The sequence below is a fragment of the Acanthisitta chloris genome, unplaced genomic scaffold (assembly GCF_000695815.1).
Source record: "Acanthisitta chloris isolate BGI_N310 unplaced genomic scaffold, ASM69581v1 scaffold7368, whole genome shotgun sequence".
In the NCBI taxonomy this organism is placed as follows: Eukaryota; Metazoa; Chordata; class Aves; order Passeriformes; family Acanthisittidae; genus Acanthisitta; species Acanthisitta chloris.
The window spans coordinates 31,914-44,956 of NW_008687593.1; the positions used below are offsets into that span (position 1 = coordinate 31,914).

The window sequence follows — 13,043 nt, forward strand, 5'->3', positions numbered from 1 at the left end:
CCTGCTTGCTGGGCTGGCAGCCTCAGCAAAGGGAAGAGCCCATGGCAGGCTGCTGCTCCTACACAGGTTTTTAAAGAAGAATATGAGAAGGTTAAATAGCCTCAAATCATTGCTGAGAACTTCATCCCCCTTTCATTTGTTGACTCAGTGTGACAAGCTCGGGCAGCACTGGGATGGTGAGGAGCAGCCAGTGCCTGTTACTGCTGTGGCCACGTATCTGCTGGTTGCTCTGCTGTAAACCTCCTTGTGTTTGTGTGTGAACTGTCTGGAGTTTGGTAGTTTAGCATTTGATCCCTGGCAGTGGGTGCTCAGAGAGGCAGTGCCAGCCTCATCCTTCCCAGAAATGCCTCCCTCCTCTTTCCACAGTGGTGCTTGAATTCCCAAGGGGGAAGAGCTGAAACATCAGGGACCAGTGGAAATGTGCTGGGGGCTCTCCATGAGCTGTGCCATGTGTCTGCCAGTCATGTTACACCCCAGATTTCATGTGCAAAGTGCCGGAGCAAAAGGTCAGACATTGCTGTGTTGGTGGTTTATGGAAAGGAAAGGAAGCTTTGGTGGGTGATATGTGATGTGGGACTGGGCAGCCTCAGCCTGGAGCGAAGTGGAAACTAAAGCAGAGCAAAATCTGAGCGGGAGAATAGTGATTTACAAATGTGACCTTGGGAAGCGTTGGATTTTTTCCCCTGTTGGCTGCTTTGGAGAGCAAAGTGAATTCTCTGCTCTGTGGTGAGCTGGCAGCCCCGGGGCACCATCTGCCCAGGGCCTGCCTGCTCTCCTCTTGGCATCCAACAGTTTTTCTTTTTGGACCTTCAAAATCCCACCAACCATGCAAAACAGGGAAAGCAAAGTCCAGAGTGGTGTTTAAATGGGTGAGCATGGACCTGTTGGAAGGAGAGGTGTTGCAGGCAGCGAGCAGCAGCTCCTGTGGGAACCCAGACTGGCTGCTTCCATGCCCTGCTCTAGGCTTAGACTGCTTGTTTCAGGCCATGATGCCACCTAAACAGTTGGTGCTGAAGCTCTTCTGCATCCAGACACTTAATTTTCCCTAGTCTGCCTTCCTGGAGGAAAAACACTGCTTCTGGCTGAACGTTGGCTGTGGTTTGCTTGTAGCAAAGCGTGCGGGACTTGGGCTGTGAGCACCTTGCTGCACCCCAGGGGTGCAAATCCCTGGCTGATGAGGGATAGGATTTTTGGGAGAGGTGAACATGGATGCACCCAACCATGTTGCCTTTAATCTGCCTCATGCAGCTTGCTACCCTGCAAGCACCTTTGAAATCCTGCCCTGCTTCAATTCATTTCTCAGACATGAGAAGAAAAGGGGGGGAGGGGGGCGGGGAAAGCCCTGAGAAGGGTAGAATCGCATTGAATTTAACTTTTCCTGCATGAATAAACCATGGCAGGCTGGCTCAAAAGCTGCTGACTTTAATTTACATGTGTCCCAAGGCAGATCTAAGCTCATTCCTCCAGAGGTGGAGGGCTGGTTTAATTAACTGGCTGCATCACAGGGGGCTGGGGCTGCATTCCTCCACACATCGGGGAGGGATGGAGCCCCTTGCCCACAGGATGCCAGCCCAGATGTTGGGAAGCTCATGTTTTATCTCATGAGTTTCTGCCTGTGCAGTGCTGAAAGAAGGGAACACAGTGAGGCAGGTGCTGTTTGCAATTTGGGTGGCCTTGAGGCAGGAGCATCTCTGGGTGACTCAAAATCTGTGTTTGGCTGCTTGAGAGGCCAATGCAAACCTCATGGAGTTCAACCAAATGAAGGGCAAGGTCCTACATCTGGGTCAGGGCAATCCCAGGCACAGCTACAGATTGGGTGGGAAAGGAATTGAGAGCAGCAATGAGGAGAGACTTGGGGGTGATGGTGGATGAGAAACTGCCCATGAGCTGCAGTGTGAGCTCAGCCCAGAAACCAACCCAGGCCTGGGCTGAGCCACAGGAGTGTGGGCAGCAGGGCAAGGGAGGTGATTCTCCCCCTCTGCTCTGGTGAGACCCACCTAGAATACTGCACACAGCTCTGGTGTCCTCAGTGTAAGGGGGACGTGGAACTGCTGGAGCAAGGCCAGAGGAGGCCACAAAGTTGGTAAAAGGATTGGAGCATCTCCCCTGTGAGGACAGGCTGAGGGAGTTGGGGCTGTTGAGCCTGGAGAAGAGAAGGTTGTGTGGAGACCTCAGAGCACCTTCCAGGAGCTGAAGGGGCTCCAGGGAAGCTGCAGAAGGACTCTGAGTTAGGTATTGCAGGGACAGGATAAGGAGTGACAGATTCAAATTGAATGAGGGGAAATAATAGGGTAGATCTTAGGCAGAAGTTTTTGCTGTGAGGGTGGTGAGACACTGGCCCAAGGTGCCCAGGGAGGCTGTGGCTGCCCCAACCCTGGCAGTGTTCACAGTCAGGTTGGATGAGCCTTGAGCAACCTGCTCTGGTGGGAGGTGTCCCTGCCCAGGGCAGGAGGTTGGGGCTGGATGATCCCTAAGCTCCATTCCAACCCCTAAAATCCTATGATTCTCTGATGTGATTCAGTGGCTGATGAGGCGTTCCAGCGTTGGGTCTGGTCCTTTTCTCCTTTGTTGGCATGGTCAGGAAGGCAGGAGGTGTGTGGTGGGTACTGTCCCACCAGCAGAGAAGCCCTTCTGGGTGAATTTGTGGGTGCCTGGGGGTAGATGGCACAGGGTTGAGCCAACGGACACTACTGCCTGTCGAGCTCCCTGCGGCCCTGCCAAGGCTGAGACGCTTCGAAGAAGCACTTGGCTTGGCATAAAAGGGAATCAGATCATTAAAAAGCAGAAACGGGAGGGAAAAACCCCCACCGAGCAACCAGCCAACCCCCTCCCCAGCAGAGATGCAGGAGGGAAGGGATGAGGAGGGAAGGGAGAGCCTCATGTAGGGATGCAATTAAGCCACTGGCAGCAGTGCCTGCTCCCTGCTTGAATGTTTGCAGGCAGGATAACAAGGGAGATGAAAGCAGGGTGGGCAGGCAGCACCCTCCTCACCCTTTGAAGGTGGGGAGCTGACAGCCCCCCCCAGGGAGCAGCAGTATGTGGGGCACAACCTGCCTGATTCTGCTGGTTTTCTCCCCAAACTGCAGCCTGCATCCCTGGTGTCACCATCACATCAAAGGGATCAAACCCCAAAAGCGTTGTCTGTGTTATATCCTGGGGTGTGTGTGTCTCCCCAGAGGACATGGTACAACCAGTGCCCCTGGCTGGGAGGGCAAGTGGGAGTCCTGGAAGGCTCTGCTGGCTGCCCCAGTGCCTGTCCCTGAGATCCTCACATCCTCTAAGTGCTGTGTTTCTGTAGCACACAATTTCATGTGCGTGTTTATTTGCCTGCATAGCAGCTGGGAGGGTGTCCTAGCCAGTGTGCTGGCTGCCCAGGGAGGCAGTGAGATGGCAAGGAGAGCTGCCTTGCCACTAAAATACTCATCACTGGGGCTGGTCAGAGTGAAGGCTGAAAAATCGATTATGTTTTTTCTGGTTTTCTTTTCTTAGTGTGTTTAAAGATGTGTTCTGTGTCGATGGTGTCTGTAAAATGCGCAATGGGTTTCCAGCAAGTGTCTCCTCTCCGTTTTTTTTTAATGGGTTTCATCAGAAACTTGTGAGCCTCCTGCAGAAAGTGTCAGGTTTAGGAGACAGGGCTTTTTTCTTCACGAAAAATGGTTGTTTGCAGAAAGGGAGAAAATGGCCTTGAGTCCTTTTGCAGCTGTAAATGCAAGAAGCTCCTTTGTTCATGGCCTGTGGTGTCCTCAAACCCTGCTGCCCATCTCCCAGGGTGGTGGTAGGTGCCAGCACACCTCTGTTTGGAGCACGGTTGGATCATCCAGGCTGTTGAGTGCCGTTGCATGTGGCAGTGTTCTCTGCTCCTCCAGCTTGCCTGAGAGCATCACCTTGTGCAGCACTGATGCTTCTGCCCCTTTTTTGTCCCCCGCTGTGCCAGCATGCCACGGTGTGCTCACAGGCACTGTGTGTGCCCACAAGGGGAGCTAACCCAAGCATGAATTTGGGAACACTTGGCAAACGGGGTGAGCTGTGCCCCAGCAGGGACTGGGAAGGCTGAGGTGTTGCTGACTGGGTTTGCTGTGAGTGCAGGGAGCCCGGTGGGGGCTGGTGAGGCTTGGGGCAGGAGGTGAACTGGCTGAATTGCTGCTGAATCTGTCATTCTTCCCAGGAGCTCCTGTTTTAAAACATGGAAAAATGCCACTCTGCATCCCCAGGGAGCTTTAGAGCAAGTTAATATAGAGGCGATGTCTCCTTTCTTTCTTCCTTTCTTCTTTTCTTCTCTCTTCTGACTAAAGCTTCCCTGAGAGAGTAATTAAAAAGTGCAAGTTCCAGGTGCTAACTGAGAGGATTTAGTCTGAGGAATGAAACGCTTGGATACCCCCACTCTTGCACCCTCGCTGTGACGGTGCCTTGCCTCAGGCAGCAGCAGGCATGGATGAGCAGAGATCCTGCTTATCTCCAGCTCTTTCTAGGACCCCTGACACCTGGAATAGAAGCATGCAGGATACACACTGTGGAGGCAGGAGAGCTTTAAGTAGAAAAAACTGCACAATGCTGCTGTGTGCCATGACTGCTTCCATAATCCATCCCACCCTGTACAAGCTGTGGAGCGTGGAAGGAGGTGGTGATGGGGACAACAGCTTTGTGGTGCTGTCCCTGGGTGTTTGCCATGCGTGGGACATGTCCACATCCTTACTTCAAGCCTTGAGTGGGGGTAAGAGGGGTACAGCCCTGGCTGCATCCAGCGCTGTGGCTAGAATTCTACCATCACCTCTTGGGCACAAGGGCAACTTGCATCTGTTTTTCCCCCTGCCTAAATTTCCAGCAATGACATCTTGCTGCAAGATGAGTTTCACCAGCCGCACAGTGATGCTCCCTCCCACCCCCAAACATCTCAGCCCTGGAAAAGAGGTCCTGCTGGCAAACCCCCCTGGGATGCACAGCATCCCCGAGGTACAGGCAGGATGACAGATCCACAGGCAGCTTTGGGTTCTGGGGGGGGTTAAGTGCCAAGCATCCAGCCCTGCTGAGCAGCACGGCAGAGTTCTGTGCCTCATCATTTACAAACACACTCCTGGTGCTTAAACGCAAGGAAATGGATAGTTAAGCACATCATTAATCTTCTGCAGCCCACATAATCAACAATCAATTAATTCTCCTCCGGGCTGAAGAGATGCAGGTTGTGCAGCAGCCTGGGCATGGGCAGAAGGAGCCCCTTTCCACAGGGAAAGCTGAGGCAGAGCCTTATCCCATGCTTGTCCAAGGCACTATTGCATATCCAGACATGGTGGGAAACTCTTGGACCAGCGCTGAAATTAGGACAAACATTGCACTGGCTGTTAGTGGGGTAATTCAGTGCTCCCTCCTGGGCTCAAGCCCTCCACCTGAGTCTTGGTGACTGCAAGTTTGCCATCTGAGGGATTATGGATCCCACCCTGGCATTGCAGGGACTTGGGAGTTTCTGCTTTGTTTTCGGTGTGAGGTTCGTGGTTCAGCCACCCCAGAAAGAAGGGACACACAGGCAGCACCAAGAGTGGGAGGCTGCAGCCCGCGGCTGCTTTGGGAGGAGGGGAAGGCATCAGCCTCCCCTGAAACTGTGGGAGGCTTTAGGAAAGCACAGTGTAATTACAGGAGAGCAAAGCTAATTGGTAATAATAGCAATTAAGAGCCACGTGCCTGCAGATTACAGGAATTTGTGGCGAAGCGAAGCGGTAGCAGAAACCTGCGGACACTGGGCTGCAGTGTGCTGTGTTCAGGTATTTTGACAAAGCATCACTTGAATTAATTGTGATTAAAAATTAACAAACTCCTTCAACCAGCATGCCCATAAGCTTAAAACTGAGGTGTGTTCATTGCACTGCAACCCTCTCGTCTTCCTCCCTCCCTCCCTCTCCCGTCCTCTTCCATCAAAACACAGGCTCCCTGGTACTGATGCCCTCCCCTTCCTGCTCCTCTGAAGAGCCTGGCACGTATCAGGCACATTTCTGACATCTCTAGAGCCCACCAGTCCCCTGTTGTACATCTCATGGATGCTTACACTTGCTGGTAGGAGCACGAGGCTGCTGGGACATGGTGTGGAAGCCTTGGTAGTAGAAGACATGGCTGTGTCTTCTTGCTTTGTGTCTCTGGTATAACTCTTGTGCTTCCTCGTGCTGTTATGGGACATTGGGCTGTGTGTGTGGCTCAGGGAAGGGTCTGCATCCTGCTGCCTTCTGCTCTGGCATCCTGAAGGTCTCCCTGAAGCCCTCCTGTGTCCTGCACTGCATGGTGACCCCGTGTGTCTCACTGCCTACCTGCACAAGGTGGTGGGTTATGGCCCAAAATGCTTCCCGAAGACCCCATATGTGTGGGATGACTGTGGTAGGACACTCTCTCTTCTCTCTCTTCTCCCTTCTCCTCTCCCTTCTTTCCTCTCCGTCTCATCCCAGAGACAGGACCTGCTTTCCCCTCTACCACCTGTGCTGGGGAAGGGGAAGGACAGTGGGAAATGGTGTCTGGTCCCTCTGGGATGCCACATCCTCACTCAGCTGTTAGTGCCATTGGAAAGAGATGGCTCCAGGCAGGGGGGGAAAAATCTCCTGAATAATAAAATTGTAAAATATTGTTTTGATTTATTCTTTCTTATCATCTATTAATATCTGGAAAGGCTGTGTGAGCAGGAGGCCTTCATGAGTTTTGAATGACAGGTTAAAGGGCTCCAATAAAGATTAGATGGTCCACTATCTCCCAAGGAAATTGCATCAAAGTGGTTACTCCTGCTTGCTCCTATTAATTTCCTCTTCATGGCTGCTAGGAGATGCCTCATATCCTGATGCAGCAGACAGGGGCTAAGAGGCACTTTCCATTATCTCAATCATCACCATGTTTATGAGACACGTAGGGTGTTTGTCTGCAGAGCTGTGCCGTGGGGTGACAGCATCACGGGCACAGAGCTGGGAGCCAGCAGAGGTGGGACCACTCTGGGTGCGAGGCCAGGAGCAGTCTCAGCCCAGACAGCTGGTGGACCTGGATGCAAGTCTGATCCCTTGGGTACATGTGCCAAAATACAGACATTGTCTTCTGTAGCCTTTGGTTTCATTGGGTTTTGTTAGATGTCAGGGATGGATGAGCATCCATTCATCACTGCCTGGTGGTGAGGACTGGTGGGGTGGGGCAGAGATGAGAGACCTTGTCTTTGTCACTCTGTCTTCACCCTCTAACTGCAGGGCAGCGCGATGGTTGATTAATGAAACCTCCCTCCGTCGCTGATTAAACCCTCACTGTAACTGGAGCATCTTCTCCTTTGTCAATTAGTTGCCATTTCCTGCGTGAATGAGCTTGGAGCCTGGGAAGCTCCAGCCCCAGGCTCTGTTGGATTAACGGGATGGACTCATGACACATTGTCATGGGTGACACGTCAACTTTTGAATTACATGTTCTGATTTTGCGTGGAAAAAGAGATGTGAGACCTGAGCCATTGGGGTGGCATAAAGAGTCCTTTTGGATCCAGAGGTCCTCAAGGAACACTGTCCTGCCTCTGTGTGTCCTCATGGATGCTGCCAGGGAAGGGGGTCCTGCAGCCCCCACTGTTCCCCTGCCTGTTGGGGAGTGAAGCTGCTCTGCTGCCTCCTTGCTCTGCCTGGATAGTTACCGTTGTTGCCATGTGCTTTCTTCTCCCATTGCTCTTTTCTCTCTTCTTTCTTCGCTCTTCTCCTCCATTTCAGTTCTCTTTTCTTTCCACCCTTCTTTCTTCTTTCTTTTCCCTTCTCCCTTCTGTTTTCTTTCCCCTCTTCTTTCTTCTCCCTTCTCTCTGCCCTTCTTTCTTCTCTTTTCTCCTCCCTTCTCCCTTCTCTCCCTTCTTTCCTCCCCACCCCATTCCAAAGACAGGACCTGCTTTCCCCTCCACCTCAGGATGGTTTTGCCCTCAACCACTTTCCTCTGATCTCCCCTGCAGCCTGCCCAGCAGGGACGTTCAAGGCCAGCCAGGGTGCAGGGGTCTGCCTGCCGTGTCCCCCCAACAGCCGCTCCACTGCTGAGGCCTCTCCAATCTGCGCCTGCCGCCACGGCTACTACCGAGCGGATTTCGACCCACCAGCAGCTGCTTGCACCAGTGAGTACCAAATCAGGAGTGGTGGGAGGGCTGCATGGTCTCGCTCCCCTCCCAGCAGCAGGGATAACGTCACAATCCATGATTTTTTGCCTTGTTTTCTCCCCGTGTCCTTCTGTGGATGGGAGCACCTGGCACCCACCGCTGAGCGATGGGACGGCCTCGCATCTGCCTCGCTGGCAGCTGCTGGAATGTATACATCGCCCTGGCAGCGGTGGTGATGGCAGGGAGATAGTCCCCAGGATAAATTAGAATTTAAATTTATCTGCTCTGGCTGTCGTGTTCATAGCTTTGCAGATGGAGTATTTTTTAATAGGGGGAAAGGGTGCGTTCGGCATTGGTATTCAACGACACGTCACTGCTCAGCTCTCTGCCCAGTGTGGCAGCAGTGTCCTCCAGCCTGGTGGGAAAAAGAGTCCAGGAGAGAGGATAGAGCTGCTGTGCTCTTCAGCCCAGTGGGAATGGGACTCTCAGCCTCAGCTCCTGCGCAGATTCACTCCAGGTCCTTGACTCAGCCCAGCAGGGAGCTTTAGCACAGGGATGCTCCAGACCCTTTGGTGCTGGGGAAGGGCACATGGCAAGTAAAAGGGTTTGTGTGTTTTGTTGGCTCACCTGAGCTGTCAGACAGACAGTCTGCAGGTCACACAAATGCAGATAATTCACAGGTCTGTATTATGCCTTATTACATAACTGATTTACAGCAGTGCTGTGCCATAGGAATACAGGAAAAAGATCTCTCTTTGCTGGTTTTTATTTCTTCTCGTCGACGCTTAATTTTACAGTGTTCTCATTTGAAGTTCCAGCTGTTCAGGCAGGGAGTTTCTGTGTCAGAGGAGTAAATCACAGTGTAGAGCTGCAGGCACTGCCCTGGACCAGAGCAGTGAGCATGCTGTTTGTGCCCCTGCAGAGGAGGGAAGGGGCTGCATGTCCAGGGGGAGGAGTTTAGGGAGGCAACAGTTCACCACGGGGACAGGGAAGAGATATGATTTGTTGCCTTTTCCTTGGAAAGATATTGTTTGCTTAAGGTATGAGGAGAGGGTTTGAATTAAGCTTCCTGAGATGGGTTCCAGATTTTGGGGGGTAACTCACTATTGTTGATCCAGTCTTGTTCCCCTTGGGAATCAGGATCTTTTTCCTTGCTTCTGCCACTGCCATGTCCTCTACCACCCTCTTGTAACCCTCTTGGACATCTCCACAACGGGGGAGTCCCACAGTGGGGCTGTTCCCCAGCTCACACACGTGGAGAGCTCCCCTGGGATGGCTTTCCCCAGGACACACAGTGCTTTGCTCTCTTAACCTTTCCTTGCAGGTCAAGTCCTCCATCATTTTTATTGCTTCCCATATCGTGACAAAGTCCTTTTTCTTCCATGGAAGTGCAGCCCGGAGCCCAGCCAGCATGAGGAGTTCATTGCTTTCCTTACTTAGCATGACCCAGCAGCAGGGTTTTGTGGTTTTGGCTGCAGAGCCTTCCTGGCTGACCCCAAATCCTTCCCTGGACCTGTGCAGATGTCCGTTTGTGCCTTGGTGATGCTCTCCTGCCTGGATTCCTCCTGAATCTCTCTCCCTGTGGACTGCAGCCCCGATCCGGCAGTGCCTGCAGTTGGAGCTGTGTTCAATTCCCGTGCTCCGAAGCCTTTGTGATGGCTCCTGGCGAGTGTGATCAATGCAATTTTCATCTCTTGTCCAGCATCCGAGCCGGTTGCAAACCAGCGAGCAGTGCTGGTTCTCCTCCGTGCTGTTAAATACCTTGGCTCCCACCTCGAGATATTGAACCCTTAATAACCACTTCCCATTTCTGACTCTCTTTTTCTCCTGCTGCTCCGGTTCTCCGCGGCACTGGCTAAGTGCTGTTTCTCTTGCTGGGATAATCTGTTTGAGGTGCTTCTCTGTGGGAGCACTGGAGCTATCGCAGCATCTCCCGATGGGATTCAACTGGCTTCATCTTCATGGGGTGGTTTAGCCTGGAGAAGAGGAGACTCAGGGGAGACCTTGTCGTCCTCTACAACTCCCTGACAGGAGGCTGGAGTCAGGTGGGGGTTGGTCTCTTCTCCCAGGCAACCAGCAGCAGGACAAGAGGGCACAGACTCAAGCTCTGCCAGGGGAGGGTTAGGTTGGATATTAGGAAGAGATTTTTTACAGAGAGAGTGATCAGGCATTGGAATGTGCTGCCCGGGGAGGTGGTGGATTCACCATCCCTGGAAGTTTTCAAGCTGAGACTGGATGTGGCACTTAGTGCCATGGTCTAGTAACCACGGTAGGGTTGGACTTGATGATCCTGGAGGTCTTTTCCAACCTGGTTGATTCTGCAATTCTGTGATCTTCACAGATGGATCTGCATGTGTTCCACATGGGGTTTTTTTTTGGAGACTTAAGTGGGTTTGTGCCTCATCTCCAACTGGGCAGCCTCTCTCTGTGGCTGGTGGTGCAGGCGATTGGTGTTGCTAGTGGGAAGAGTCTGACCCTGAATGGAGCAAAGCCACAGACACCAAATCCCTCATGAGGCGGGAGGAGATGTGTGGTGACAGACAGAGCCATGGGGTGTCTGTCCTTCTTGGTGCTGGTACCCACAGATCTCAACAGGGCTAAGCGTGATGTTTTGGCCAAAGATCTGTCTCAAGTGCTTTTCTTTTCCACAGGTGTCCCGTCCGGGCCACGCAATGTCATCTCCATTGTCAACGAGACATCCATCATCCTGGAGTGGCACCCACCACGAGAGACAGGGGGTCGGGACGACGTCACCTACAACATCGTCTGCAAGAAGTGCCGCTCGGACCGCCGCGCCTGCTCCCGCTGCGATGACAACGTGGACTTTGTCCCCAGGCAGCTGGGGCTGACCGAGACCAGGGTCTTCATCAGCAACCTGTGGGCACACACGCCCTACACCTTCGAGATCCAGGCTGTCAATGGGGTTTCCAACAAGAGTCCCTTCCCACAGCAGCACGTCTCCGTCAACATCACCACCAACCAGGCTGGTGAGTCCTGGAGTGAGGTGGTGCCCAGAGGGTTTAGCTGTAACCACCACCAGTTGCAGGTTCTGTGTGGAATGAAGCTCCACGTCTGAAGCGAAAAGCTTCTGGAGCGTGAATGGTGTGTGATGGCTGTGGTAAACCTGCCTCAGTGCTGGGTGAGCAGAAAGGCCAGGAAAAGAGGGAGGAAGAGGGATGGGGAGGTGGGGAGAGTGCCTGCAGCTTGGTCAGGGTGAGAGCTGACTGGTGGGAGGGATATCTAGAGTCTCCTTTGTATCCCCCTCTAGATTGCTTGGGGATGAAATGGCATCACCATTTCCCCCTTTTCCCAGGTGAGAGCTGGGAGATGGGGTGAATCCGGCCTTGAAACGCAGCCTGGCTGTGTTACAGCACAGAGGGAACAGCCTCCTGGGACTGAGTTCAGGTTCTGTTTCCTCTGGCACATCCCTATCCCATCATTTTCCTCTTGTCTCCCTTTCCAGCCTCCTCTGCCCCTTTACCTCCCCATTCCCAATCAGGCACCAGGAGCTGAATGAGCAGCTCTGGGCCAACCCAGGATGCTGGTGGGGTTGGTGTGCAGATGGCAAGGGGGGAACTGGTTCTGGGCTGCAGTGAGGAGCACAGGGAGAGGAGGGGATGGAAACCCATCTGCTCTGGGCAGGGAAAAGGGATGATAATTCCTGCTTTGTGTGTAGTACAGGCAGCCTTCACCATCCCTCCCCCTCAGAAGAGCACAACAGAGAAACCTGGTGTCAATATTTCAGTCTCCTGGCTCCAGGGAATACAGATCTGCACTCGTGCCTGGCTGGCATTGCTGTCTGCTGAACTACGAGCAGTCAAACCTGCCTTTTGTTTCCAGGCTTTTTTTTTCTGAGGTGGGATTTTTGGGCTTTTTCTTTGCTCATCTCCCACCCCAGGATGGCCTGGCAGCAGGGAACAGACAGGTTACCCACATCCACCTGTCTGTACCCCAGAAATCCCTGAATGTCTTGCAAAGGCTGAGTATTGACATGGGAATGCTGGGCTGGGGCATAACCTGATGGAAATGCATCAGGAATATCCAGGGCAGGATCAGTGCTCTTCCTCTGAACTTCCTTTTGCTTTGCAGCAGGTTTTTCCATCCATTTCCCCAGCCCCATCCATGCTAACAGGAATTAACAAAAGAGCAATCAAGCTGAGTGCTTAATTTCAGCCCATGAACATCTTCCTGGAGCAGATAAGGAGAGATTAAAAAGGAATAATACGAGATTAACTATTCTGGGTAAACAAAGGTGGTACCTAACTGTTGACATCTCCCATTAGGGCCACATGGAACAAGGTTCCTGCCACCCCCAGATTCTCTCCTTGGCATGATCCCATGTTCCAGGCTGGAATCATGCCAGGCTCAGCTCTCCCCTGCACCCACACCAGGGAGGCATTTTCCCTGCCTGTACTCTGGGCATGGTGAGGAGGAGGAGAGCAGAGAGGGCTGGATAGGAAGCTGACCGCAAACAGGACACACCAGTGCCTCTTTGGTTGTGGACAGACTTGGATACCTTTCTTAAGAGCTTTTGGTGGGATTAAGTGAAGGATGAGGGCTGTATTGGCTGGCTTTGGCCCTTTCAAGTATAACTTGGAGGGCACAGAGCCTTTGGAAAAGTGACTCCTGACTAGTTTAGTGTCTCAGTGTCCTTAATGGTGGAAGGGCAGTGTTGCTGCTGCCAGGGATGCTCAGCTCTAAGCATGATTCACTCTGGGAGTCCTCAGCTCCAGGGATACCTGGCTCTGGGTGTGCTTGGCTCCACGGATGCTTCACTCTGGAAGTGCTGGGCTCTGGTGATGCTCAGCTCCATGGCAAGTGGAGAACAGCCCAGGATTGCTTGAGTACACGTGGAGAGCAGGGCAAGGAGCAGCAGCAGTGGGGACAATGTGCCTGACAGCTGTTTTGGGAAACCTGCTCGCTTAGCTCTGGTGTGGTGAGTGAACTGAAGTGTGATGGGTTGCTTTGTGGAGCA

The 13,043-nt window shown here is 52.8% G+C and overlaps 1 protein-coding gene across 2 annotated transcripts in view; it reads left to right on the top strand.

Annotated features, from left to right (window-relative positions):
* The window catches only part of EPHB1 (EPH receptor B1), a 44,287-nt gene that overhangs the window by 15,866 nt on the left and 15,378 nt on the right, over positions 1-13,043 (top strand). For both annotated transcript variants that reach the window (XM_009080670.1, XM_009080669.1), the window contains exons 3-4: positions 7,931-8,086; positions 10,720-11,055. In XM_009080670.1, coding sequence (XP_009078918.1) covers positions 7,931-8,086; positions 10,720-11,055 — 492 coding nt within the window. The remainder of the gene's footprint in view (positions 1-7,930; positions 8,087-10,719; positions 11,056-13,043) is intronic.